General features: G+C 40.8%; 24 protein-coding genes and 1 non-coding gene across 25 annotated transcripts; 12 read left to right on the top strand and 13 right to left on the bottom strand.

Annotated features, from left to right (window-relative positions):
- Positions 1-141: 141 nt before the first annotated feature.
- Positions 142-1812, top strand: Eint_111640 (transcription initiation factor TFIID subunit TAF5; the record flags this gene model as incomplete). Its single annotated transcript, XM_003073977.1, has 1 exon — positions 142-1812. The coding sequence occupies one exon, from the start codon at positions 142-144 to the stop codon at positions 1810-1812; it is 1671 nt and encodes a 556-aa protein (XP_003074023.1).
- Positions 1813-1850: 38 nt separating this feature from the next.
- Eint_111630 (putative amino acid permease) lies at positions 1851-3068 on the bottom strand (the record flags this gene model as incomplete). The annotated part of the gene is made up of 1 exon (XM_003073976.1): positions 1851-3068. The coding sequence occupies one exon, from the start codon at positions 3066-3068 to the stop codon at positions 1851-1853; it is 1218 nt and encodes a 405-aa protein (XP_003074022.1).
- A 111-nt stretch (positions 3069-3179) lies between these two features.
- On the bottom strand, positions 3180-4766 carry Eint_111620 (Puf RNA-binding protein; the record flags this gene model as incomplete). Its single annotated transcript, XM_003073975.1, has 1 exon — positions 3180-4766. One exon carries the CDS (start codon positions 4764-4766, stop codon positions 3180-3182), a length of 1587 nt encoding a protein of 528 aa, XP_003074021.1.
- Positions 4767-4972: 206 nt separating this feature from the next.
- Eint_111617 lies at positions 4973-5126 on the bottom strand. Its single transcript, XR_002670156.1, has one exon. It is a non-coding gene; the product is annotated as a miscellaneous RNA (non-coding RNA).
- A 188-nt stretch (positions 5127-5314) lies between these two features.
- Positions 5315-5521, top strand: Eint_111615 (uncharacterized protein; the record flags this gene model as incomplete). The annotated part of the gene is made up of 1 exon (XM_009163655.1): positions 5315-5521. One exon carries the CDS (start codon positions 5315-5317, stop codon positions 5519-5521), a length of 207 nt encoding a protein of 68 aa, XP_009161919.1.
- A 103-nt stretch (positions 5522-5624) lies between these two features.
- Positions 5625-6791, bottom strand: Eint_111610 (uncharacterized protein; the record flags this gene model as incomplete). Its single annotated transcript, XM_003073974.1, has 1 exon — positions 5625-6791. One exon carries the CDS (start codon positions 6789-6791, stop codon positions 5625-5627), a length of 1167 nt encoding a protein of 388 aa, XP_003074020.1.
- Positions 6792-6938: 147 nt separating this feature from the next.
- Positions 6939-7520, bottom strand: Eint_111600 (uncharacterized protein; the record flags this gene model as incomplete). The annotated part of the gene is made up of 1 exon (XM_003073973.1): positions 6939-7520. One exon carries the CDS (start codon positions 7518-7520, stop codon positions 6939-6941), a length of 582 nt encoding a protein of 193 aa, XP_003074019.1.
- Positions 7521-7727: 207 nt separating this feature from the next.
- Positions 7728-8690, top strand: Eint_111590 (GTPase-activating protein; the record flags this gene model as incomplete). Its single annotated transcript, XM_003073972.1, has 1 exon — positions 7728-8690. One exon carries the CDS (start codon positions 7728-7730, stop codon positions 8688-8690), a length of 963 nt encoding a protein of 320 aa, XP_003074018.1.
- Positions 8691-9173: 483 nt separating this feature from the next.
- Positions 9174-9788, top strand: Eint_111580 (Myb-like transcription factor; the record flags this gene model as incomplete). Its single annotated transcript, XM_003073971.1, has 1 exon — positions 9174-9788. The coding sequence occupies one exon, from the start codon at positions 9174-9176 to the stop codon at positions 9786-9788; it is 615 nt and encodes a 204-aa protein (XP_003074017.1).
- Positions 9789-9838: 50 nt separating this feature from the next.
- Eint_111570 (uncharacterized protein) lies at positions 9839-10231 on the top strand (the record flags this gene model as incomplete). The annotated part of the gene is made up of 1 exon (XM_003073970.2): positions 9839-10231. The coding sequence occupies one exon, from the start codon at positions 9839-9841 to the stop codon at positions 10229-10231; it is 393 nt and encodes a 130-aa protein (XP_003074016.2).
- A 63-nt stretch (positions 10232-10294) lies between these two features.
- On the top strand, positions 10295-10987 carry Eint_111560 (20S proteasome subunit alpha; the record flags this gene model as incomplete). The annotated part of the gene is made up of 1 exon (XM_003073969.1): positions 10295-10987. The coding sequence occupies one exon, from the start codon at positions 10295-10297 to the stop codon at positions 10985-10987; it is 693 nt and encodes a 230-aa protein (XP_003074015.1).
- A 243-nt stretch (positions 10988-11230) lies between these two features.
- Positions 11231-11827, top strand: Eint_111550 (ring zinc finger transcription repressor; the record flags this gene model as incomplete). Its single annotated transcript, XM_003073968.1, has 1 exon — positions 11231-11827. One exon carries the CDS (start codon positions 11231-11233, stop codon positions 11825-11827), a length of 597 nt encoding a protein of 198 aa, XP_003074014.1.
- A 76-nt stretch (positions 11828-11903) lies between these two features.
- Eint_111540 (uncharacterized protein) lies at positions 11904-12275 on the bottom strand (the record flags this gene model as incomplete). The annotated part of the gene is made up of 1 exon (XM_003073967.1): positions 11904-12275. The coding sequence occupies one exon, from the start codon at positions 12273-12275 to the stop codon at positions 11904-11906; it is 372 nt and encodes a 123-aa protein (XP_003074013.1).
- A 119-nt stretch (positions 12276-12394) lies between these two features.
- On the bottom strand, positions 12395-12928 carry Eint_111530 (inorganic phosphate transporter; the record flags this gene model as incomplete). The annotated part of the gene is made up of 1 exon (XM_003073966.1): positions 12395-12928. One exon carries the CDS (start codon positions 12926-12928, stop codon positions 12395-12397), a length of 534 nt encoding a protein of 177 aa, XP_003074012.1.
- Positions 12929-13214: 286 nt separating this feature from the next.
- Positions 13215-13697, bottom strand: Eint_111520 (uncharacterized protein; the record flags this gene model as incomplete). Its single annotated transcript, XM_003073965.1, has 1 exon — positions 13215-13697. One exon carries the CDS (start codon positions 13695-13697, stop codon positions 13215-13217), a length of 483 nt encoding a protein of 160 aa, XP_003074011.1.
- A 70-nt stretch (positions 13698-13767) lies between these two features.
- On the top strand, positions 13768-14181 carry Eint_111510 (40S ribosomal protein S19; the record flags this gene model as incomplete). The annotated part of the gene is made up of 1 exon (XM_003073964.1): positions 13768-14181. One exon carries the CDS (start codon positions 13768-13770, stop codon positions 14179-14181), a length of 414 nt encoding a protein of 137 aa, XP_003074010.1.
- A 6-nt stretch (positions 14182-14187) lies between these two features.
- Positions 14188-15141, bottom strand: Eint_111500 (tRNA pseudouridine synthase A; the record flags this gene model as incomplete). Its single annotated transcript, XM_003073963.1, has 1 exon — positions 14188-15141. The coding sequence occupies one exon, from the start codon at positions 15139-15141 to the stop codon at positions 14188-14190; it is 954 nt and encodes a 317-aa protein (XP_003074009.1).
- Positions 15142-15294: 153 nt separating this feature from the next.
- On the top strand, positions 15295-16620 carry Eint_111490 (uncharacterized protein; the record flags this gene model as incomplete). The annotated part of the gene is made up of 1 exon (XM_003073962.1): positions 15295-16620. One exon carries the CDS (start codon positions 15295-15297, stop codon positions 16618-16620), a length of 1326 nt encoding a protein of 441 aa, XP_003074008.1.
- Positions 16621-16682: 62 nt separating this feature from the next.
- On the top strand, positions 16683-17477 carry Eint_111480 (spindle pole body associated protein; the record flags this gene model as incomplete). Its single annotated transcript, XM_003073961.1, has 1 exon — positions 16683-17477. The coding sequence occupies one exon, from the start codon at positions 16683-16685 to the stop codon at positions 17475-17477; it is 795 nt and encodes a 264-aa protein (XP_003074007.1).
- Positions 17478-17542: 65 nt separating this feature from the next.
- Positions 17543-19417, top strand: Eint_111470 (ATPase/RNase L inhibitor; the record flags this gene model as incomplete). Its single annotated transcript, XM_003073960.1, has 1 exon — positions 17543-19417. The coding sequence occupies one exon, from the start codon at positions 17543-17545 to the stop codon at positions 19415-19417; it is 1875 nt and encodes a 624-aa protein (XP_003074006.1).
- Positions 19418-19440: 23 nt separating this feature from the next.
- Eint_111460 (putative zinc finger domain-containing protein) lies at positions 19441-20484 on the bottom strand (the record flags this gene model as incomplete). The annotated part of the gene is made up of 1 exon (XM_003073959.1): positions 19441-20484. The coding sequence occupies one exon, from the start codon at positions 20482-20484 to the stop codon at positions 19441-19443; it is 1044 nt and encodes a 347-aa protein (XP_003074005.1).
- An 80-nt stretch (positions 20485-20564) lies between these two features.
- On the bottom strand, positions 20565-21389 carry Eint_111450 (t-SNARE complex subunit syntaxin; the record flags this gene model as incomplete). The annotated part of the gene is made up of 1 exon (XM_003073958.1): positions 20565-21389. The coding sequence occupies one exon, from the start codon at positions 21387-21389 to the stop codon at positions 20565-20567; it is 825 nt and encodes a 274-aa protein (XP_003074004.1).
- Positions 21390-21454: 65 nt separating this feature from the next.
- On the top strand, positions 21455-22282 carry Eint_111440 (DNA lyase/endonuclease 4; the record flags this gene model as incomplete). Its single annotated transcript, XM_003073957.1, has 1 exon — positions 21455-22282. The coding sequence occupies one exon, from the start codon at positions 21455-21457 to the stop codon at positions 22280-22282; it is 828 nt and encodes a 275-aa protein (XP_003074003.1).
- Positions 22283-22311: 29 nt separating this feature from the next.
- Eint_111430 (hexokinase) lies at positions 22312-23682 on the bottom strand (the record flags this gene model as incomplete). The annotated part of the gene is made up of 1 exon (XM_003073956.1): positions 22312-23682. One exon carries the CDS (start codon positions 23680-23682, stop codon positions 22312-22314), a length of 1371 nt encoding a protein of 456 aa, XP_003074002.1.
- Positions 23683-23830: 148 nt separating this feature from the next.
- On the bottom strand, positions 23831-24763 carry Eint_111420 (uncharacterized protein; the record flags this gene model as incomplete). The annotated part of the gene is made up of 1 exon (XM_003073955.1): positions 23831-24763. One exon carries the CDS (start codon positions 24761-24763, stop codon positions 23831-23833), a length of 933 nt encoding a protein of 310 aa, XP_003074001.1.
- Between the last annotated feature and the right edge of the window lie 68 nt (positions 24764-24831).

The raw sequence follows: 24831 nt of genomic DNA, 5'->3' as shown, positions 1-24831 counted from the left end.
AAATAAATGAAATTTAGAGATATTCACTAATGCTTATATTCTATTTTTTCACTCTAGAGAAGTGTTGTTCATTGAAGCTTTTTTCAGCCTCTTCTTCTGTTATAGTAACGGAAGCTAAAATTTTCAAGTCAAAGCCCTGGTATGTCTGAGAGCATTAGAGAAAGCACTTCAAGCAAGACCTTGTCCAAAGATCAAATGGAGACATCTTATGTTAGCCTTAAAACATGGATTGAAGACTCTCTTGACTTATTCAAGAATGATCTCCTCCCTCTTTTGTATCCTCTGTTTATTCACATCTACTTCGATTTAATACAACAGAACAAGACCAACGAAGCAAAAGAGTTCTTTGAGAAGTACAGAGATGACCATTACAACAAGTCTGAAGAGATCAAACAATTTGAAAGCATCTATACGGTGCAACACATCCATGAGAACAACTTTGCCTACACCTTCAAGAGTTCTAAGTACCATCTTTCGATGGGAAGATATGCATTTGACCTTCTTATAAACTTCCTTGAAGAAAGGAATCTGACATACATACTCAAGATACTTAACCAACACCTGGATATTAAGGTGTATATTGGACCTAAGAGCGAGGACAGGCCTCAGGGAATTGAGACAAGTGTTGTTGATGCCGAAATCGACCTAACCACTTTTCTGGTTTCAAAGGAGTGTGAAGATGCCATACTTGGAGACGAGCAATACAGGTACGACCATCTTGAAACATATGTGCTGCAGCTCCGAAAACAGAGGGAGATGAAACCAAAGGATTCAGCTTACAAGCCCAATGCATCGCAGATTCATGCGGAAATTGAGAAGCTGAAAGACCTGTGCAAGAGAGTTGCCGTGAACAAAAACAACCTTCCTAGCATCTGCTGTTATACGATACATAACACCTACGAAGGTCTAACGGCGGCGGAGATCAGCAACGACCTAAAACTATTAGCATGTGGATTTAAAGACAGTTACATAGAAGTATATTCGCTAACCAATGAGCCCTTGAAGAAACTCAAAAGCAGCTCTGAACTTGCGAAGTCGGATATCAAGACTCTAAACGAAGAGAAATTTGAGGAGGTTGGAAACAGCTACAAGCTTATTGGACACTCTGGGCCAGTGTATGGACTGAAGTTCTTCTCTTCCAACAAGTTTCTCGTTTCAGGCTCCCAAGACTGCACAGTATGTTTATGGAGCCTTGATCTTTTGTGCTTACTTGCTGTTTACAAGGCACATGCATTTCCAGTCTGGTGTGTGGATGCAGCTCCCAATGATTACTTTTTTGCAAGCGGAGCAGGAGACAGGCAAGCCATTATATGGTCTGTTGCGACATCCAAGCCTGAAAGGCTTATAATCTCATCTCTAAGCGATGTGACTGCAGTAAAGTTCCATCCGAACTCGAACTATTTATTTACAGGGTCTTCCGACCACAGAATAAGGATGCATGACATAAGTACGGCATCTGTTGTAAGAATTTTCTGTGGTCACACAGACACGGTGACATGTATGGATGTTTCCCATTGCGGTAAATTTCTGGTCAGTGGGAGTAAAGATAGGACGGTTCTTCTTTGGGACATTCAAAGCTCGAAGCTCCTAGGAAAGTATGCAGGCCATGAAAATACAGTATTTTCTGTGTCCTTCTGCTTCTATGGAAGTGTAATTGCATCCTGTGGTGCAGACAATAGCGTCAGACTTTGGGATAGAACCGATCACAAAGGAAGTTGCTTAGGAACATATTATACCAAGAGTACACCGCTTCTATGTGCCAAGTTTGGATATAGAAACATAATATCGTGTGCAGGTCCCTTTATAAGCTAGACCTACTTGTTGCTAAATAAAGCTTTATTGATCTATATTCAGCCACCTAGAGAAAACCTAAAGACAGTATAGATGCTTACTACGATACTCATTATTATCATAAAACAACATACCATTGTTGGCACAAGAGATCTGGTTTTTCTCATCGACAAGTAGTATATAAACGGATATACAAATGCCACAGAATTGGAAAACGTAGCTCCAAGAAATTTCTTAATTATCTTTGTCTTAAGCTCTTTCATAAGGTTCAGAAGTACGGCTACAAACCACAGTAAGACAACCATTGCCTTTCTGTTGGGTTCTGTTCGCCTTTCCAAAGGAAGGAGCTTGAATATCATATCTCCGACTGGATTGACTTGAACTGGATACCCTCCAAACAATGTAATCATTATTCCATAGATTGCCATTCCAGACATGATGTTATTCTTATCCCAGCCTTCCCTGAGACGTTTGTTGATTGGGCTGTCCATATCAGAGAGCTCTGTTATAATTTCCCCAGACACACCGTTTCCAAACACGAGATATCCAAAAAGTCCAATAAAACAGTTGATGAGCATTCCTCCGACGGCAGCACCTAGAGACACAATCACAATGTTTCTGTTGCCTTTCTTCTCCATTTCCGTATATATTTTGACCATATTTGCCTGGCACACCATAGAGGAAATGAAAAAGGGAACGGCTTCCTCCAAGGATCCGTTAAATGGTCTTGCCTTTCCGCCCACAGACGAGGTTCCTACAACAAGGAATAGATAAATCATAAGAAACGACAGATATAATACAGATGCAATACTCAGATAAGACGTAAATACAAGGCCCGACAGTGTCTTCTTGAAGGACAGATACAGAAATGGAATTGAAAGGGCAAGAACAACAGCCTTCCGAGACTTCTCGTAGTCTCCGGTAAGATTTTGGATATAGTATGAGTTCTTAACAATTAGATCCGATAGATATCTGTAGAAATTAACACCTGCAAGATATCCATTGAAGAAGATGGAAATGTTTACTGCATACCCAAGTGTTGTAGAAATATCGGATGCTAAGCTAGAATATGTGGGATGGTTCTGGCCTGAACGCTTTGCTGCATAAGAAATGCAATAGCATGACACGGCCGTCCCCATTCCAAAGAACATCATAAGAAATATTGCATTAAGATATCCTGCGGATTTAAATGCATATGGCATAAAGGTTATCCCTGTCCCCATCATCGCAAGAATCATGGCTATAATTGCATCCCTGTTATTTAAACCCTTGGTCATTCCAGGGCTACATACCAACTTTACTTTCTTGGTTGAATCCCAGGGGAATTGGTAAAAAAAGAGTCCGATTAAACCTTTACCTTTATTCTCAAAATTTTACATGGAAGCCGATCATGTGTTGATTTTGAAGAGGATATGTCTTGCAAACGGAGATTTTTTGAGGTCCTTGACAAAAGGCCTTAGTGTGTTCTTAATCTCTTTCCGTACTCCTTCTCCAGAGGAATCGTACAGACGCTGCACAACATAGTTCCCGTACATGTCGGTGCACATAGAATACATCCCAGGCTTACCACCTACAGGCTCCAAGAATTTCTCCAGAAACTGCTCTCTTTGGCCATTGTTTGAAAGCTTAACACATTGCTCAACAACGTTACTTGAGAACTTGCATTTACTTAGCTCATAGCTCTTTTCAATTATTCTTTCGATGACAAGGTTCCTTTCTTCTTCTTTTCCAACTGCCAGAATATGTTGTATAACATAATTCCCGTACTGGTCATCAACAAGTGTCTTTATGTTTCCTATGAGGACTTCCACAATACCTTTGATTTCGTCCTTCTTGCAGAACTCGAGCATTCTCTGAATGACTCTACACCCGTACTTGTGAGTGGCCAGAAACAGAGAGTTCTCGGAAAATTGTTGTAGGATAATTTTCCTGTCTTTACACTTCTCTATGCATTTCTGAATAACATGGTTTCCATTTTGATCCTCTATTAGTTCTAGTAAGTTGCCCTTTACCTCCTCTAGGATAAAATCAACATCCGAAGAAACATCCACCAGCTTTTGTACCACTCTGCATCCATAAGGATGAACAGAAAGAAGATGAATTTGCCCAACCAGCTTTGTTATTAATATTGTTCTCTCTCCTTCGGTTAAAAGAGGTATAATCTTTTGAACGACGTAGTTTCCAAACAGATTAGCAGATAATTCCGATGCCGCTTCTACAATATTATTGAAGAACCATGAAATCTCCTCCCTAGAAATGCTGTCCATTTTTCTTTGGATGCATCTGCTTCCCTCCTGGTCTTTGCTTACATTGATACATATCTCTTTCATGGTATTACCTCCAAATATGTTTTTACTTCCTCTTCCACTTTGCTCCTCGTATACTTCTAGGAGCTCTCTCAGAAACTTGCTGTCCATAGGAATTCCTTCAATACCCCCATCGGGAGGAGAGGGACGGCTTCCTTGGGAAGTGGTTTCTGTTCCTTTTCCCCCCTTGAGATTTAGCATCGCACTAAATGCCTCGGTATCTAATACATTCATATTCCCTATGGGTGTTGTTGCTCTTGATGTGCCCTTATACTCACTACTCTTCTCAGATTCCGGGTAATCCTCGTCAATTCTTTCTGCAAGAGACCTGTTATTTTCCAGCTCCGCAGAGGACTCTCCAGTAACCTTTATGTCAAAAAACCCGGTGTTTGAGAACGCCTTGGTTATCAAGTCATCATATTGGCTAGCCCAATATCCGCTTTGCCCCCTTATAAAAAAGCTCGGTGGTTGCAGTCGAGGCTCGTTCTTACAATTTCTTCTGTAAAAAATAGAGTAGTTCAAATCTGTTTGTATATCCCCAAGCTCCACTTCATCCTCAATGAAGAACTTATCCACTGGCGGTGCAGATATGGGCCTATGTCTGCCGCCGCGGAAGTCATCGTGGTAGATGCGGCAATCGTTACTATCATCTATTTCTTCTCTCTTCATTTCTAATTTCTATTCCGGTGAATTTGAAGGGTGTTTTCATAAATGTTTGAAAAGGGCATCTCCTTTTTGTAAAGGATCATCAGACATATTTATTTGTGTCTTATCTCCTAAAAGACGGAGGTTAACTGAAAGACAGGCCTGGCCTCTTATAGATGTCTCTCCATTCCAGAGTTGCTCAGCCTTGGAAAAGATACAAACCTTAGATAATAAGGAGAAAGCAGATCTTGCTTAATCTCCCAGGAAAGAAATTGTGTGGAGGGTGTTGCCCAGATGAATGCCCATTGCTCCATTTTGTGTAGTGAGAATTGGACATTCACGATGAAAACCGCATGAAGGCTGTTTCATCTCCACGTGGTAAGTGGGGTGCCTTTTTTTTACTTTTTTATACCGGTTGTAAAACTCCTAGCCCTATGATTTTTTTAGATTCACTGCCCTCTTTTTAACCAATGAAACCCTTAGTAGATAGTTTGTACCAATAGAACTTTCCAGAAGCATATGTCTATATAAAACAAAATAAGCCCAAGGGGAGTAAAAACAAAGAAGAGAAAATGTTAACAAGAATAACACTCGATAAGATGAACGAGAGATATGCAGGGGTTTACTATTCGCCAAGGCCATCAGAACTCCCCTCCCTAGAAACAGTCCGCATCGTTCGGCTATCACATAAGCAAAAAAAGAAAATACTCACAGCACCCGCCATGAAATCGACGATTATTGGCTGTGCACTGCCAAGTCCTTCCGGAAAAGATAATTAACATCCAGCAAACATCTCCTGAAAGAAGGGATTACTTGGAAGTGTCCAAGAAAGTTCTGTTTCTTCTAAATATAATAAATCAAACCGCAAAATGCAACCAAAGTTTAATCCCGCTTGAACTTCAACACCTTTATATCAGTAGGAGGCATCTCCATTAAAGTTTTCTTCTCTTCGGATATCTTTCTTTCCAGGTCAGAGATCTTGCTTTCAAATTCCTTCCTCTTTTCAACTACTTGGTTTGCAAAGTTTTCCTTCTGAGACTTAAGTGTCTCAATAGTAGGTTCCACTTGACTAGGGGATGTTGGAATTGGAATCTTATGCTGACTTAGATAGAGAGCTAGATCGACAGGAAGGCTGATCTTCTCTCCAGACAGGTTAAGAGACCCCATTCTAAATATTATAGAATCAAACTTCGAAGGATTAAGCTTCGACTCCTCTTTAGAGAGAATGTTCTTTTGCTCCTCAAGAGCATTTATTCTCTGTTTAATCTCCTCCTTTTGCTTCTCAAGTGCCTGTGCAATAGCCATCTCTTCAAGGAATTTATCGTACTCAACCTCCTTCTCTCTTATCTTCTCCTGTTGTGCCTTTATCTTCTCCGAAAGATCGCTTCTCTTGGCTTTGAGTATCTGAATGTTCTTCTCATACCCCTCAACAGCCGGATTCTTAGGCTTTCCTTGGTCGCTTATCTCTTTAAGCTCAGCCTTTATTCCATCTACAACAGACTGCCTCTCTGCTATCTTCTGGCTCAGATCCTTAATCTCTGCATTCAACGAATCAAGCTTGGCTTTCATATCTACAGCAAGCTTGCTCTTCTGCTCCATCATCCCGATATTCTTCTTCTGTTTCCTAAGATTTTCCATTTCCATCTCAAATATCTTTTCTGTTTTGGAATCACATTTCGAAGAAATCAGCTTGAGGTTTATCTCCTTCATGCGCGCATCGATTTCCTGTGCACTCATCATTTTCTTTCCCTTTTCCGGCTGGATCTCACTCTTTACATTCTCATATACTCCCACAACATCGTTTTTAGAGTTAAATGCTTTCGACCTATCCTCCTTCAATGCCTTTATCTCGTTACCCAGCTCTTCTAGCTTCTTGTATAAATTATTCTTTGGGGAGTTTTCTCTCTCCTGCTTGTAAATAGCTGATATCTTATCTCGGAGGTCGTTTATCGACTCATTAACCTTCCCAAGCTCTTGCCGAAGCTCTCCTATAACTGCTAGGTATGAGTGAATACCTGGAATCCGTTTCTTTCTATTTTCCTGGTGCATTATAAGGGGGCAAATTTTTAAATTATAAGTTCCTTCCAAGCAGCACTACAACTCCTTTTCATCTCAATCCTTCTTCTAGTTATACTCTCCTAAGCCCAGACCAAACCAAAAGCTAACTACTTTTATTATTTCGGAATTCCCCCAGTTTCACTTTCTAAGTCTTAGCATACTCAAAATTCCAACTCCAACCGACTCCAAGAAGAACAAAAACATCAGAATTTTTTGCAGAAGCTTTACCGTACTCTTGGAAAGCTTATCAATCGTTTCTGCACATCCATACTCTCCTCCACAGCTGGATCCATTTCTGTCGGCTGGGTTAAAAAACCCGCAGCATCTAAACTTCATCTGAATAAAGTTTCGTTGTTCTTCACTCAATAAACTCCATCTTTGATCTGCCCATGAATGTGACTTCTCGTAGATAGCTGAGTTCTTGACCACCGCCATGGCCTGGGCATTCATGAGGATAAGTGTGATTAGGATGTAGACAAGCATTCGAATCTTTCTTCTCGACACCAATGCCGTGTATCCAAGAATCCCCGATGTCACTTCTAGAATTCCCAATGTGTACGAAATCACAAGTGCCTTTTTAGGTATCTGAAGGAGTTCGTGTGCAGTTAGATAGACTGTTGTTCCAACTATCGACCCTCCAACCCCTGAAATAAACACTAATGCCTGGATAAAGAAAAACAAGACTTTGAATGTCTTTTTGACTGTGCTCTTATGATGCATATGTTCTATTGAGTTTTTCTTAATTTACACAGATCTCTTGCATTGTTTCAGTCCAAGGCGTTAGCAGACAAGATTTTCAGGCCGGACTCTACACATGTGTCACGGGGCAGGGACTTCAAAGAGTTACAACACATCTATCTGGAGGGCAATCAGCCTTTTCTTGATGTTTCAGATCCTCTATTTATAAAAATGCGGCTCGAAAACAACATGAAGAACGAAAGATGCATAAGAGATCTCTACAATGCCAATAGTATGTCCGAAGAGATTTTTTGCACAAACGAGTATGGATTCGTTGTAGATAGCTTCAACTCCCAGGCCAGAGACAATCCCGTCTCCATCAAAAACGAATGGTACGATCTCATAGCAAGATGCAAAAATAATGGAGAAAAGCTGCGAAGAAGCGAGGCTGCGAGAAGATTGATATACCAAGGAATTCCTCTCTCCCTGAAGTACAGATTATGGGGACTGTTTACTCCCAAGGCCTCGGGATTCAGTTACTCAAGTCTAATATCAAAAAGGAGTGGATATGAGCATCAGATCCATGTGGATGTTCAGAGGACTTTCCGAAGACACTGTCTCTTCAGCAGAGAATATGGAAGAGGGCAATGCGAATTGTTCAATATCCTTACAGCATACTCAAATTACAATCCGGAGGTTGGATACTGCCAAGGAATGTCCAGTGCTGCAGCATTGCTCTTAATGTATTTCCCTGAGGAAGAAGCCTTTGAGATGCTTGTCAGCATCATCAAGAACAACAATCTAGAAGCCTTGTTTGACAAGAAGCTGAGCAAGGTTCCTCGGGTGCAGAGAGTGCAGGATGAGATTTTCCGGGCTTTAATACCTGAGGTGTATGGCCATCTACTACATCAGAGCATAGATATCGGGGTTTATGCCGTGGGCTGGTATTTGACGCTATTTACAAGGTTTGATATCAAGTTGGCTCTAAGAATGTGGGATTTTTTCCTGTTCTTCGATTTCTCTGTTTTTATGTTCTTTGCTGCAGCCATCCTCAGGTTCTTTGCAAAAAAAATACTGGAGCTTCAGGGCGAGCAGCTCATTGAGTTTATAGGAGCCTTGGATTCCAAGGAAGTGGATGTCGAAAGGATTGTCTCATATGTAGTGGAGTGCTTTAGAAATGGAGAATATGAGTATTATAGAGATAGAATTTAAAGTAAGAAGACTGTACTATTTATTTCAGTACTTGAAGGTTGATACCTTCTAAACTGATTATAGAAAGATCCAAAATAAATGCAGTTTCCAATCTTCAGTGTGCCAGGCTTGTAGCTTTTCCCGCAACAATTAAAATTTACTAGTTTGGGAAAGTGGGAATCTTAGGAAGACTGGGCTTTGGCGCCCATATACCATGTAATAGTAATTTTTATTAAAGAATCTCCCGGTACTAATTCATTACATGGTTCCTTTTTGGAATTGAAGAGACAGACATAGGAAGAAAAGCCTTGGGGAGAATTGAAGGGATTAACAGAAAATGGATGGAGTGGAATCTATTCCATCTGCCTTGAAAAGTTCAGGCTCATATAAGTTTATTTGTAATTTGGGGAATGATTAAATCTTGGAGTCAAAATTGTGTCAAATATATCACCAAATTTAATTTTGTAAACAAAAGAATATAAACCTTAATCCCTGTGCCATTTCATGGCTTCGTTGGATCAGTTATCACAGAATCAGAAGGATGCAAACATCAAGTTAGTCAAGGGTCCATGGAGGCATGAGGAGGACGAGAAGCTATTAAAGTTGGTAAAGGAGTTTTCCCCTAAGAACTGGTCGTTTATTGCAAAGAGGCTTGGAAGTAGAGTTGGAAAGCAATGTAGAGAGAGATGGCATAACCATCTTAACCCACAAATCACAAAGAAACCATTTACTGTAGAGGAGGAGGCACTGATAATTGAACTTCATTCGAAATTTGGCAACAGATGGTCGGAGATAGCCAAGTATCTTCCTGGAAGGACGGATAATGCAATAAAGAATTATTGGAATTCGTCGATACAAAGGAGAAGCGAGAAGGTAAGGAGAAGAAGTATGTTCTGTTCGATTGATGAATTTCAGAAGGCTCATGGGATAACGCAGGAGAAAGGTGAGTATGGCTTTGGGCTTCAGAAAGGGGACATGGGCCGGAAAACCAAGAGAAGCATCAGTGTCCAGAATCTTCCGGAATACGTCCCTAATGGAGGGTCCTTGGACGAGGACGACTTTGATGAGATGGATGAGATTGCCAGCCAAGCCCTTCTGCGGATATGTATGTCATTTTAAATAAACTTGTAATGTATATTGGTATTTTGAGCTTGGTTTTAGCCCCTAGAATGATGCTTTATAGGGTTATGGACCTCATTGTCCGGGAGGACACATTTAAACTGTTTACAAGCAGGACGGGAAATGGGATATTTGAAAGACTTGAGGAGGCGCCTCGGATGGAGACTGTTGAGGATCTAGAGGAAAGAATTAAAGGATATTTTCAAGAGATTCTGAAGGCGGCACCGGCAGATTCCCTCTACTTCAACGAGGCCTTCCGAATGTTCAATTTTGTGGAGAGGATCTTCAAGGAACTCCGGGATCTTAACGAATCGGCAATGGAAAGAAGCATAAGAAGCCCTATGGATGATGTGATTCGACTATATTCCGAGTCCCTAGGGAAGTTTATTGAAGACATGGACATCCCCATATTGCAAGAGCATGTGAGATTTATCATATCCTAGAGAGCAAGATTTCCAAATAAATGCAATGATGTTTAATGTTTTTAAGGACTGACCCCAGTTGAGATGGGATCTCAGGCAAGATATAACATGTTCAAGATATTCAATCCTGAGGGATATGTGAAGCAGCTTGACTTCATCCAACAGACAACAGAGCTTGGAAACACAGTTGTTGGGCTTCGGAACAAGGGAGCCGGGGTATTGATTGCCCACAACGAAAAGAGATCGAAGCTTGCAGATACCCAGAAAAAGGTGTTTCCAATTGACCGAAGGTCTCTGTTTACGTTTTCTGGCATTACCAATGATGGGCAACAGATTGTGGATTACTTGATTGACAAAAGCGTCCAAGAAGAGGTCATCAAAGGGAGACCTATTCATTTTTTAGATGTTTTTGAGGATCTGCTAAGAGATACTTTTGAAAGAACGATAGTTGATGGGAGAAGGCTTTATGGGGTCTCGGGGCTTTACATGGCGGAATATGAAGGAATAAGGCTCGTTGAATTCAACCCAAAGGGGTATGCCAAGGAGGTTTCTGGAATGAGCATAGGTAGCAGAGCACAATCGTCCAGGACTGTATTGGAGGCCTACTGCTCGGAGTACGAGAAGATGAATGTTGAGGAACTCGTAAGGGTTGGGATTATGGCTCTGAAGAATGCACACCCGGAAGACGATGCTTTGACCAAAGAGAACGTTGAGATATGGATTCTCGAGGCAGGAAAGGTTGTATACAACATGGATGCGGGAATGTTTTTGAATTAAAGCAATATGACAAATTTTTGGTCTGTGTTTAATTTTAGAAAAGGTTGCCTTGTTTAAAACACCGTTCTGTGTTTGGGAATTAGACGGGACTGCTGATTATTGGTACACCCTTAGGATCTTTTTTTGCAATTATTAGAGTAAACTAGAAGCCCGAAGGTTGGAGGAAAACTCGGCTTCTAATAGGTTTCTTTAGGTCTATTAAGACCGCGAATAAATATTAAATTTTGCAGACAATCCCCAAAGATGCCTAAAGAACCGATGTTGATAGCCTCTGGGCAGCCGGGGGGAAACTTCTCGAATGTAAGAGTGGTGCAGAAGAATCTTGTTTACATAATATGTATACCGCAGAAGTATGCTGACGAAGGTGTACTGAGTAGGCACGAGTTTTTTGGGCAATTTGGGGCGATAAGGAAGATAGTAGTCAATAAAAGAACATCATCTCTGGAGTCGACAGCAAGTGCTTATATTACATACAGCACGGACGAAGAGGCAAAGATCTGCATACAGGAGGTTGATGAAAGCCTTTTGGATGGGAAGGTTCTAAAATGTACCTATGGAACGACAAAGTATTGTACATTCTATCTGAGAAATGCATTGTGCCAAAACAGCGATTGCATGTACTTGCATGAGCACAGGTCGCAGAAAGACATTCTAACAAAGGACGAAATGTGCAATTCAAAACACAAGCTACACGACTTTGAAGTTAAAAACAAAAATAAGAAGAGGATAGGGAAAAGGTATGACTTTGATGTTCTCAACGAGCTTTTCAAGCACAAAACATCTCGAGTTTTCCGAGCCCCAGATAGGATTCTTTTTGAACCCTTAGACTTCACAAACTAACCCATTAAAAGAATAATATTTTTCCGTTTAATTCGATCGTCTCCTTTTCTCTGGAGGAAGTTGAATTCCTCTTGCATCATCTGATCCGGCCATTCAATTCGACCTTGCAACCTTTAATATATCTTTTTAAATAGGTGGCAATTCCCATATTTGTTTTATCTCCCTGGAGTTGGATCGACGACTTATCGTCAAGGAGTATTCCTCCACAACCCATCTCCTTTTTGAGAGAGGACAAAAGACTTTCCCTAAGCTCTTTTGGTATGTTTTCAATGATTGTTACCTTCTTTGTTCCTTTCTTCTGCTGAACCTTCACACGAACTATGCTTCTTTCCTCTTCAATGATGTCACTTTCTCCATAGAGGCTCGTTGGCGTGCCTTCTACTGTGTTTGTTTCTTCTTGTATTCCATTTGCATCTTCGTTCTTTTCTTGGGTTATATCATTTCCCATATGGGGATTAAAACTGAGGCCAAACTTTTATTTCTTCTTCAGAACACACAGCTTGGGATTCAAGCCTCTCCAGAGGGAAGATAGACTCAAAAGGAACAAGATATTTATGGATTGTTTAATCAGTCCTCCTTAACCCTCTTCTTTTCAGATGGCGTGGGGGCCTTCTGGAACAACATGTTGGATTCAAAAGGCCGGAGGACAGGTCTGTTCCAGACATACGCAGCATAGAGAGGGCTGAGTAGGAGATTTCTTATCGGCACGAACGATTGGACAAAAAGCGGCTGGATTACCTTCCACTTCAAATGAAGCACTGTGATGATCAAGAATTGAATTATGGATGTCCGACTGATCTTGGTGAGCTCCGATTCATCGTAACTAGCATAAGTCATTTCCTCCTCCTCCTCTTCATTGTTGTCTCGGAACAGAGAGGCTTCTCTTTTGATTTTGACCTTGCGAGTATCATTTGTCTTCTTGATTCTCTGCATTATGTAAAGTGAGAACATAAGCTGGATGAGATTGGAACATAGATAAGTCACCCTTAGTATCCATATTGCCTTTGGTGTCTGGAACATTGGTTTTCCAGAGATCTTCATTGACACTATCGATAGAGCAAAGTTTACAAACTGATCTACAGAGACAACACTTAAGCTCATTTGGGGTAAATATTTTCTAGTATATTAAACCTTTGTCTACGCCCCAAGCGGGAATTAAAAGCACTACTAAAAGTTCTATCTATCATTGAGCCGGCGTAGGCTGGGAATTAATTCCCATCTTTATTTCCTTACCATCTAACTTATTGTTCCCAATCCCTTCAAATATTCTGTCAAGAACATTAAAATTATGAATTACAAGATATGTTAGTGCATTTATCTCTCGAATGCTCCAAAGATACTTGAGATACCCAGGAGACAAATCTCCGCAGCACTTGCAATCGAATATTTAGAGAACATCGAGTCTACACCCCTCAAGGGCTAGCATCATTCCCTGCTCCACGAGAGTATTAATGAATTCAGTTCCAAAAAGCAAATGGCCGCTATTCAAAAGCTCAACAAAGTCTCTGGTATCCTTGGGCTCAATCAATTCATTTCCTTCTATAATGATTTTCCCAGTCTCAAAGTCGGCATGGTAGTCCGGTCTCCAAACCTCAAGAAGTCCTTCGTATCTCTCTTTGTTAAGTTTGTAGTGTCCTCTCTTCGAGACCAAAACACTAGGCTTGTTTCTAAATCCAAGGCATGTTTTTATATCGGAAATGGCGCAGAACTCCCTTATCGGCAGGTCGAATCCTCCGTCATAGGCTGAATCTTTGTACAAAATATCGTCTACATATATCTTTATATTTTTGTTTGTGGAAGAAATAGACTTGGCATCTGGTATATGCGGAACCATGCAACATTTTGTCGATATGAAGTATGAAGGCGTCATTTAGGGTTTCATGGTAGGCACCCTAATTGTAAGGCTTTTGGTTTTGACGACAGCAAAATTTTCACCCCAGATGATGGAAGAGATCTATGATGTCAGGCCAGAAAAGTTCAACGAGGCACTTAAATCTTATCTTAAATCAACTAACAAAGTGGTTCCTATAAAAGACCATGATATCATGAAGACGGGAGAAGGACGGGAGCAAGCACCTATTGATGAAGACTGGTATTTCACGAGAATGGCCTCTATTGTGAGGCAGATATCTATAAGGGGCACAGTTACTCCCGAGTATCTTGCAAATAAATATGGTTCCTCCAAAAACAGAGGATGCCGTCCCAGCAAGTATGTTGGTGCTTATCCAGAAATAGGGATCTCTGTACTCGAGAATCTAAAGAACATGGGGTGGATAAACGATCATCCTCAGGACATGCTCACAGAAAAGGGAAAAACCGTTGTCAAGGAGATTATTGAAAAAGTTCGGGAATAAAATTTTTTATTTATGTGATGCTTCTTCTTCTTTGCGCTTGGTTTCTTTGCAAAGTTCGTTTCTAAGGCTCTCTAGTCTAGCCTGCGATATCTTATAACTGATCTGGTCATTTTCCATTTGTCGACGAAATTCTTCATGGCAGCGAGGGTTATTGATGAAACAAAGCTCATGGGGATATATAGCTCCACAAAAGACTAGTGGATCCGGCTCCGACGTTCCTACCCTCTCAGCATCATATGTCTCTCCCTTTCCGGCTTTCTGTATAGCCCAAACAATCTTTCGGACCATGTTATGAAGAAATGCCCTGGCCCTTATATCTAGGTAATATACATCTCCCTCGTCGACTATCCTGCACTCGTCTAACTTCCTTTCGTACCGAGCGTTTTTGTCTGAATGCTTGCTAAAATAGTAGAAGTTTTCCATTTTCTTAATTCTAGATGCCATCTCCCTCATTCTGTCTGCATCAAGGTCCTCTTTGTGAAAATAGTATCGATATTGCCTTTGTATACATGTAAATCTAGCACTAAATGTATCTGGCACAGGAGCCCATCCAATCACACGTATATCTGAAGGAAGATGACTGTTTAATATCATGTCGTACTTATACTCTTTGTAGTCACTTTCCGTTACAACATAGCTTCTATTAGGCATTTCAATCCTCGATATAAACACTCCAGATACCACCATGCTTATTGCACTTACTCCTGCATCTGTTCTTCCCGCATACACCAGTTTTTCTCCTAGTCCTGTAAACTTCAAGGCATTTTCAAGATGCCCTCCCACAGTCTCTTTTCCACTCTGAGGTGCCATTCCACTATATCTTCGCCCATCGTAGGATATTCTCAGTGCAACTGTTCTTCTTGAAAGACATTGGAATGTTTTTCTTTGCTTTTCCTTGGATCTTCTCTCCGTGTTTTCTGCGTCCAAATCCTCGAGGTTTTCACACACCCCACTCTTCATTTCGGGACTATTTCACTGTTCCCATTATGGAGGGCACTTCTCGGCATTGGCAAATTCCTGCGGACTTATTGTTGTGTATAGTTTTATCAACCCAGGCAAAAAATTTCTCAAGAGTCTCTATTAGTTGATTTCTTTGGAGACCCTCAAAGATAGATGTCATGGACAATCAAGCTGTATCAATACTTTGGCTTGAAGTCCTTTACTCCATTTCTTTCTTTCATGGTTCCATACCTTGTAGAACAGAAGGGATTCCATAATAGAGAGCTTCATAATAACTTTAGCCCACTCTTTTTTATGTCCTCCATTGTTGTTTCTCTCTTCTCGTTTCTGATAATCGAGCTTCTAGGAAACAAAATGAGCCTCTTTGTCGACACGTTTATCGAGATACTTGTGTACCTGATATTTATGTTCATGCCGTTCAAAAATACCTTTCTGACAAAAACTGTCTATGTGCTTCATGGGGCAACAACGTCCTTTGGGGTTGTGATGAAGTCGATTCTCAACTCTACTGCTGAAGAAAAAGAAGACAAAAAAGTGATTCTATCAACGGCAATTAATATCAAAACATCCGTAGGTGTTATTTCATCATGGATTGGCCAGGATATCATAATGTGTGGGGGAAACCACTTTGTAAACATATCTATTTCTCTTCTTGGACTATCTCTTGCTCTGTTGACTGTACTGCTACTTCCTGCCACTTCCCCAAGTAAAAAAGAAGAGAAATTCATAGATTACATGTGGAACCCTATGGATGCATGGAAAAAGATCAAGGACACTTACAAGTCCCACGTAGTCCTTGTGTCCTTACTCTCGTCATCTGCAAGCATTCTTTACATATGCCTTTCCTTTTACTCGGCAGGAATATTCCTTGAGAAAAGGAAGAATGGAATGGAAAACAGCATTAAGGTCAACAAAATGCTGTTTTTTGTGGCAAAGCCTGTGCGACTTGTCTCCTATGCATTAATTAAGATATTCTCCAATTTTGACAACTCGATATCTTACCACTCAAATCCAGTCAAGCCCGTCATTATTCACGGATATATCGAAGGATGCTCAAAGATACTTTCTTCTTTTGCCGGGTTGCAGATATCAAGGTTCGTACCAGAAAATAGATGTGTTTCCTTAGCATTTTTAACATCGATAACCACAGTGGCATTCACATATCTCTTAGGAGCATCAAATTCTATGCCATACTCATATCTGTTTTATATTCTAGCCTCGTTGTCTTCATCCTTATGCAAAACAGTATCAAATATCGGGCTGCAAAGCGTATGCGAAGGATCTGGATACAAGTTTGTTCTTGGATTCAATTTATTTGTATCATCAATTATACACATATCAATCACTCACTATTCGAAGGCTTACAATCTAAGCGTCAAGTCGAAGCTGATGTCATACTTCTATGTTAATACCTTGTTTATTACTGCTGCATTTGCCATGTACCTTCTGAGTAGGGGGAGCACAACTATAGACGGATGAGGAAAATACATTAAAGTTGATTGTGTTCCAAGAGTTTTAAATTTTCGTCTTCCCATGGGTACATGAATAGAAGAGACCGCCTTCAAGTGAAGAGAACCCCCGACTCGACATTGAACTTGGGGATGGATGAAACAATCATACTTCAAGCGGCGGCTCCAAAGGCGAGGGCTAACAAGAGTGTAGAGCCGATGGAGGGAAATGGATATGGTCAGGAAAGGAAGGGTATAAAAGACTATCCCATTTACATGGCCATTGCCATTCCATATGTTCTGTTTTTCTACATGGCCATAAAGAGGCCAATGGACTCGATGATTTTGACAAATCTGATGGAGGAAATAAATATACTGAGGGAGGAAAACTCTAGGATAAGTAGCCAGATTGAAATGATGAAGCATATAAAGGAAGTGAATTATGCGAAGATCGAAGAAGGGGCAAGAATAAGAATTGAAAGCATGTCTCAGCTGTTTTCGTATGGATTTCTGGGCTTTAGAAAGCACAAGGAACCATCAACTATATTTGATGAGAATGTTGGTATTGGAGAATGTCTAGCATTCAAAGGGGCTGGATGTAAGTTTTCCATCGATCTTGAGAAGGAAGCTGCTATCAGCAAGATTGGGCTCTACCACCCTGTTACAAAGGATACAAGTAGTGCAATTCGTGAGTTCGAGGTTTTTTCTAATAGCCCTGAGGGAAATCTACTTCTGGGGAGGTTTGAATATGACACAAGCACATGTGGGTTCCAGACCTTTGAATGGGAGGAAACACCAATCAGTTCTGTTGAGATTGTTGTTCGAAGCAACGGAGGAAACAAGAAGTACACCTGCATATATAAAGTATATCTTTTTGGTAATAAATAATACTTTAGGACAAAATCTTTGTGGTCTTTCGGATTTGAAGTCAAAATGGTTGAATCCCCTATCAGATGGGAAGAGGAGAGGAAAAGACAAATCCTACAAGACTAGCTGTTGTTAACTTCGAGCTTTGTAAGCCATCCCAATGTGCGTCTGAGTGCAGGAAGGCATGCCCTGTGAACAAGACGGGAAAGGAATGCATAAAGATAGAGAAGAAGTCTATAATAATGGAAAACCTATGCATTGGGTGTTCTGCATGCCAGAAGAAATGCCCCTTCAAGGCCATTTCCATCATCAATCTTCCAACAAATCTGAATAAGGAGATAACGCACAGATACGGAATGAATGGATTCAAGCTGCACAGGCTTCCAATCCCAAGGCCTGGGAAGGTACTTGGGCTAGTAGGGACAAACGGAATTGGAAAGAGTACGGCACTAAAGATTCTTTCTGGAGAAATAAAGCCTAATCTTGGGAAGTATGATGATCCCCCTGGGTGGGAGGACATCCTGGGGTATTTCAGGGGATCTGAGCTCCAAGGATATTTTACCAAGATCCTTGAAGGACACCTGAAGATAACATCTAAGATACAGTACATTGATAGGCTTCCAAAGTTGTTGAAGAAGAAATTTAACGCCAAGTTGAAGAGTTCGCTGGAGAGCCTATCGTTGGACGAAAGCAGAGAAACATTAAGTGACAAGCTACTTGTCAAAGATGTACTTGAAGAGATGGACCGAAGAGGGAAGAAGAGCTATTACATAGAGAAAATGTATCTTGGAAATATACTCGATAGGGATGTTGAAGAGCTAAGTGGAGGAGAGTTGCAGAGATTCTCCTTAGCATTAGCATGCATGCAAGAGAGCGATGTATATATATTTGATGAGCCTTCGAGTTATCTTGATGTCAAGCAGAGGCTTTCTGCTGCAAAGGAGATTAGAGACCTTTGCGAAGACAATAGCTATGTGATTGTTGTCGAGCATGATCTTGCAATACTGGATTTGATGAGTGACTTTGGATGTGTACTATATGGGCAGTCTGGTGCTTACGGGGTGATTACTGCGCCATATGCCATAAAGTCTGCAATCAACATCTTTCTCGATGGCTACATCCCGACGGAAAACATGAGGTTTAGACCTTCTGAGCTCAAGTTTGACATTTCTGAAAGACCTACTAAGGACATGGAGAAAAGGGCCCAGTACTGGTATGGAGGCATGACAAAGACCCATGGATCATTTAAACTGGAGGTGAAGGAAGGGAGCTTCAGCGATTCCGAGATCATTGTGTTTCTAGGGGAAAACGGAATGGGAAAGACTACTCTTGTCGGCCTAATTGCCGGTCTCATAAAGCCAGACGGAGAAGAGGAGTTTACTAAGCTAAGCTATAGCTTGAAGCCCCAAAAGATACTTCCCAAGTACAAGGGCACTGTCAGAGAGCTCTTTATGTCAAAGATCAGATCGTCGTTTCTTGACCAATCGTTTGTAAATGAGGTTATAAAGCCACTTGGAATCGAGTATACCTATGATCAGCGGGTTCAGAACTTGAGTGGAGGAGAGCTCCAAAGGATTGCAATAGCCATATGTCTTGGGAAAGACGCAAACATATACCTTATTGATGAACCGTCGGCATTTCTCGATTCCGATCAGAGAATAGCAATATCGAAGATCATAAAGAAGTTTATATATTCAAATGGCAAGATAGCATTTATTGTCGAGCATGACCTTATAGTTGGGACATATCTTGCAGACAAGGTGATTGTGTTTGAGGGAGAGCCCGGGGTTTCAAGTGTGGCCTCGGCCCCAATGGACCTTCTGACAGGCATGAATATCTTCCTTAAGAACTTGGATGTGACCTTCCGAAGGGATCCAAGTAATCTAAGGCCCCGTATCAACAAGCCAGGGTCTGCAAAGGATAGAATGCAAAAGGAAAACAACCAGTACTTCTTCTCTTAAAAGAACATTAATATTATTCCGTCTTACTTTGTGTATTTCTTCCTATCTTTCCTGCTCATTGTTGCCTTGTTTCGTGTTCCTTTTCCCCCTTCCCAAAACGACGTTGACTTCTTTAAATTCATTCCACAAGAACACTCCTTGCCTACACCCTGTTCTTTTGAACAGAGTCCGCAAACCATTTTGTTAGCCATCTGATGTACATGTCCACTCTCTTCGTCATGGCATATATCGCAGGGATAAAGAGAATTGCAGCATGGAAACCTAAACCATCTGTAGGATTTCTTGTAATGCCTGCAAGTACCTTTCTCAGGCAAGGGCTGTCCTGGCTTTAGTGTTTCTCTCTTTCTTTGTATGAGGTTTATGCTAGATATCTTCAGAAAGATATTTGAAAGGCATTCATAGCATTTGATGCGAAAAGCATCACCTATACTTAGTTCGTTTGTTTCGTAGTTCATATGGCAACCATCGCAAGAAAGCTGGTATCTGGAGGGGTTGAAGCAGATAAACCTACACCCATGGAAGCTTAAGGACCCAAGAAACTCGGAGTCAACAGAGGGAATGTACCTTATCTCAAGCACAGATCTACACCCTGGGCATTCTCCAGCCCCTGGCATCCTTAGGACTCTTCCACATCTGTTACATCCTACTTGTAAGTTAAGACATTCGCAAGAAACAATGGAAACATATCTCTTTTCCACCTCTATGTTTATGTTCATCGGTCCTTTCCTGCCAATGGGAAACTTGTAGTCGGACGGAAGCTCAAACGGCCTTATCACCTCCTCCTTTTTCTCTGGCTCTTTTGTCTTGGGAACCTCTCCTTTAAAGAAGATCTCCAAGTTTTCCTCCAGAAATCGCGTATACTCTTCTAGATCTCCTCTAAAGAATCCTTTCATGTTGGCCTTTATGAACGCCGGTATTGAGTCGTTAACTACTTCCACATCTTTTTTAACTTCGTTATATTCTATCACTATGTCATCTATGTCATATATAAAGTCTTTCGGTTGGTTCAAATATATACATATGATGTTTTCCTTTTTCACAACCTTGTTGGAGCTCAACCCTAACATCGGCACCTTGGGAGATAAATGGAATAGTTTATTTAACATCTCTATTATTCTGCAGGAAAAGGGGATGAGATACTCCTAAGCTAGTAATAACGGACTCTGTCAAAAGCTCCGAAAAAGTTAGTTCTGAAAACAAAGTATATCAAGAATATAAGTGCAATAATAAGGATTCCATACACAAATATTCTTTTGATTCTAGTTGCTCTTATCTGGTATTCCAAAGCAGACTCAAGGTCCGCATTTGCTGCTGCAGTGTTTTCCTCTCCAGCAATGAGATCATCGTTTATGGCCTCAACCACCTCCGTGCGTTTGGAGACTTCCTGGCTGATCAGATTTAACAAGTCTACGATCTCCTGGACCATCTCTTCTATTTTCTTGATGTTTTTTTTCCTATTCTCAGCCTCCTCGAGAATTCCTTGTGCCGAATGTGCCCCTAATGCATATGCAGAGGCCACCTTTGTCCCATCGTCATCTCCGATGAAATCCTCTATTTCCTTCTCTGTTGCATCTGGCTTTGCAATGATGTACTGGAGACGGAATTTGTCCACTTCATCCTCTCGATGCTTGATCTGTGACTCTCTGTATCTATTTATGGCCTCGGTAAGTTTCTTCGATTGGGCATGCAGATGAATCTTCCTTGTTTCATGGTAGAACTTATCCTTCTGATTGTGCTTCTCAAGCTCTACTGTTTCAGAGGAGAACTTATCTATTCTTTCCTTGATCTTTCTTGAAAGTACTCGAAACCGTCCGTTCAACACATCGATTTGGTTATTAAGCCCCTTCTCCTCCTCTTTACTTAGAACCGAACTGTTCTTCTGTGAACTTAGGTAGTCAATACTATTTGTATATGAGTTCAGTGTCTCTATGTCGTTTAGGATTCTCTTTGAGTCCTTCAAAAAGTCCTGCATCTGCAGTCAAGGCAATGGCTTGATTTATTTTTAAACATTTCAGTGGGGATCTAGTCCTTGGCAGAATGGCAAAGATAATTGGTGCACATCTATCGATAAGCAAGGGGATTCATACAATCCAGGCACAAATGGAATTGCTCGGGTTGGACACATGTGCCATATTTCTGAAGAGCCAGAGGAGGTATCTTGCACCACCCATGAAGGATGGTGCTGCAGAGATGTTCCAGGCACATGTTTTACATCCAGAATTGATAGTTCCTCATGGTTCCTATCTTATAAACTTTGGAAATCCCAGTCTGATAGACAAGAGCATGGAATGTCTTGTTGACGATATGGAAAGATGTAGGTCTTTAGGGATTAAGATGTACAACATGCATCCAGGGAGTGACAAGGGAAAAAACAGAAGAGAGTGCCTAAGAGGGGTTAGTAGCCACATAAACACAGCACTCTCGAGGGTTCAGGGTGTCACTGTGTTGATAGAGAACATGGCAGGGCAAGGAAATGTTCTTGGAAGTTCCTTTGAAGAGCTCAGGGATATCATAGGAGGCATTGAAGATAAACAGAGAATAGGCATATGCTTAGACACCTGCCACTTATTTGGAGCTGGATTTGATATTTCAACAGAAGAGAAGTTCACGGAGGTAATGGAACGGTTTGATAGGATAGTTGGACTAAGTTTTTTGAAAGCCATGCATATCAACGATAGTAAAGAGGCATTAGGATCGAAGAAAGATAGACATGAATCAATTGGAAAGGGAATGATAGGGGAAAGAGCATTTAGATTCATTATGAACAGTAGGATTTTTGATAACATCCCACTAATTCTTGAGACTCCAGATCCGGAAAAGTATAAGGAAGAAGCAAGTTTCTTAAGAGGCTTGGTCAATAAATGAAAGGCCAAGGATTTAATAACCTTGAAAAGCTATAGTCTTTCAGGATTAGAATTATCAGAACTCATGAGAGACACAAATGCAGCACCTTCTAGGGAAGCGTTTCCAAGGAACTCCAGTCTTATGTCGATGTTTGGATGTATTTCCTTTACATTTTCTTTGAGGGCCCTCCGAAGGTCTTCGTAGGAAAAGGTTGTTCCATTCAGAATCAGTGTGACATACTGCATATCTTTCATACAAGATTCAATTACGGCACTTACCAAGGATGCCAGTATCTTCATTCCTCTGGCATTAAAATCGTTAATTATGGAAGCCAATGTTTGTGACAAATCGACGTCTTCCTTCAATATACCTTCATTCTGTCTTTTGATAGCTAAACTGATGGCTAAAGATAATTCCTCCTCACAGTCTATATATTTTTCATACAGCTCTGGATGTAGAGTTTTAAGACTGTTTAGGATCATGTCGTTGAGTTTACAGCCCCCCACCAAAACATCAATGATGCTATACGAAATCTTTTTGGTTTCCAGGTCTGTAATAACGGCAAGGTCGGCTTCTGTTAGCATACTTCTTGGTACACTTGTAGATCCCCATTCAGAGTTATAGAGTGTCACACTGTCTGTTCCGTTCTTCTTCACACAGAAAGAAGAGTTGGTTCCCGTCCCCAGAACAATCCCGATTATGTTGTCATATCCCCGAAGCGCCCCTGCCATATATGTTGCTGTAGAGTCATTGATGACACAGCTAACATGAACATTGACATTCCTGTTTCTCAATGAAGTGTTAAGAGCCTCAACCACATCCTCATCAAATGTGTGGTCATCGATCCGGAAGCAGAAGTTCTTTGTAGCTCTCTCCATTTTTGCATTGCTAATCGATGTTTGGAAAAGAGGATACGAAAATGTCAAAGATGCATTAATCTTCTTTTTTGGAAGGTCTTGGCCATAGAACTCAACCATCCTCTCTGCAACCCAATCGTTCCAGGTTATTTTATCTTCGTTCTGAAGATTAGAAGTGTCTGGATACCTGTAAAAAGATGGAATACATTCCATTGCACCATCAAAGGACAGAGCGCCTTCTCTTTTGGGCAGGCTAGAATCAATGAAAACTTTACTTATCTTCAGATGTGTTCCTCCAACATCGACAACTACTGTTTCATAAACTCCCCTGTAATATGTCTTCACCTTATCAGGATCAATGTATGAGTTTAAGAAGTCCCCATCGGAGAAGATCTCTTGTGCCTTTGCAATTCTTTCGGCAAAAGTTCTTTTTATTTCAATTGCCTCTGAGTTCTGAATCGGAAATGTGGTTGTATTCTTACTAGTTTCCTCCCCGTTTACAACTAATAACTGTATTCCAGGCATTCCAACTAGGAAAAAAGTAAACAAATTGATTTGTTTCATAGTAATAATGTCCAAGGATGGAATCTCTTTTTTATCAGGTTTTGGGCTTCATTAAGGTTAATTAATGACACCAATCTAATTAAATGTACCTTATTTTCCAAAGGATCTTTTCATAGCATTCCAGTAAGCTAGGACTCTTGATCCATTATCATCTAAAAAAAGAAAGATCTTCCGATCTGAAAGGGTCTATTATCAACTTCTTCAACACTTCTATTCCTTCTTTTCTTTCTTCGTCACTTATTATCTTGGATATCCCCACATAATCGTCTTTGGATACTGCATTTTTTATCTGGACATCCCTTGACGAAGGGAAAAGCTTTATGGAGCCCTCTGAAAGTGTATTTCCAGTTATCCTCCTTCCAAATCCCTTCTGTTCATCTCCAGGACTGAACAAGAAGAAAATATTCGATTCTACCTTGAAAGCAATCAGAAGTCTATTTGATCCGTCTTTTCTTTCTGTTTGGGAAACCACTTCCTCAACCATCATCCCAAATAGATGCTCGAGGTCTATATCAAAGAAGATCATCTGCTTCTCCTCATTGATGAGGATAAGTGTATTTTCGTAAAGGATGAACAGCTTATCTTCGAGACATCCTCGAAGTTCTAGATACACCAATGTCTCGATCAGTTTTTGGTCCATAGGACCATTCGGAAGATAGAAACGATCCAATCCCTTGATAGTTTCTGCAGGTGTAAGGCTTCTTTTGGGCACCTCCTTCATCTTAAAGATGTACTTGGGAATTACAGATTCCGAGTATATCGATACGCTTCTTGCCTTTTCATCAATATATATGCTGAACCTTTTTTTTCTTTTATAGAGGCTGAGCATGGCCCTGCTAATGGGAGATCCGTTTGGAAAGTCCGTAATACTGATGTTACTCCTACTCCCTGACATTGTGTAGAATTCAATCTTGTTTTCTTTTGGTATCCCTAGAACATTAAAATTCTCGGAGGCCCTGTTTCCTTTGAAGTACCCCATTTCATCCACCGAATCCTTTATCAGTTCTGGAAAAAATGTCAATGAAAGGCTCAAGAGAGACAGCACAAAGAGCAACTCAACTATCACCTTGTCATTTCCCATTGGGGTTACTTCTAAGAAAGTATTTCAAAAGGAGTCGACTGTCCTGTCTGTCTCCTGAATGGAAAATG

The sequence above is a fragment of the Encephalitozoon intestinalis genome, chromosome XI (assembly GCF_000146465.1).
Source record: "Encephalitozoon intestinalis ATCC 50506 chromosome XI, complete sequence".
Classification (NCBI taxonomy): Eukaryota; Fungi; Microsporidia; family Unikaryonidae; genus Encephalitozoon; species Encephalitozoon intestinalis.
Note: the sequence above shows the minus strand (reverse complement) of the source record. Positions and strands in the feature narration are given on the sequence as shown.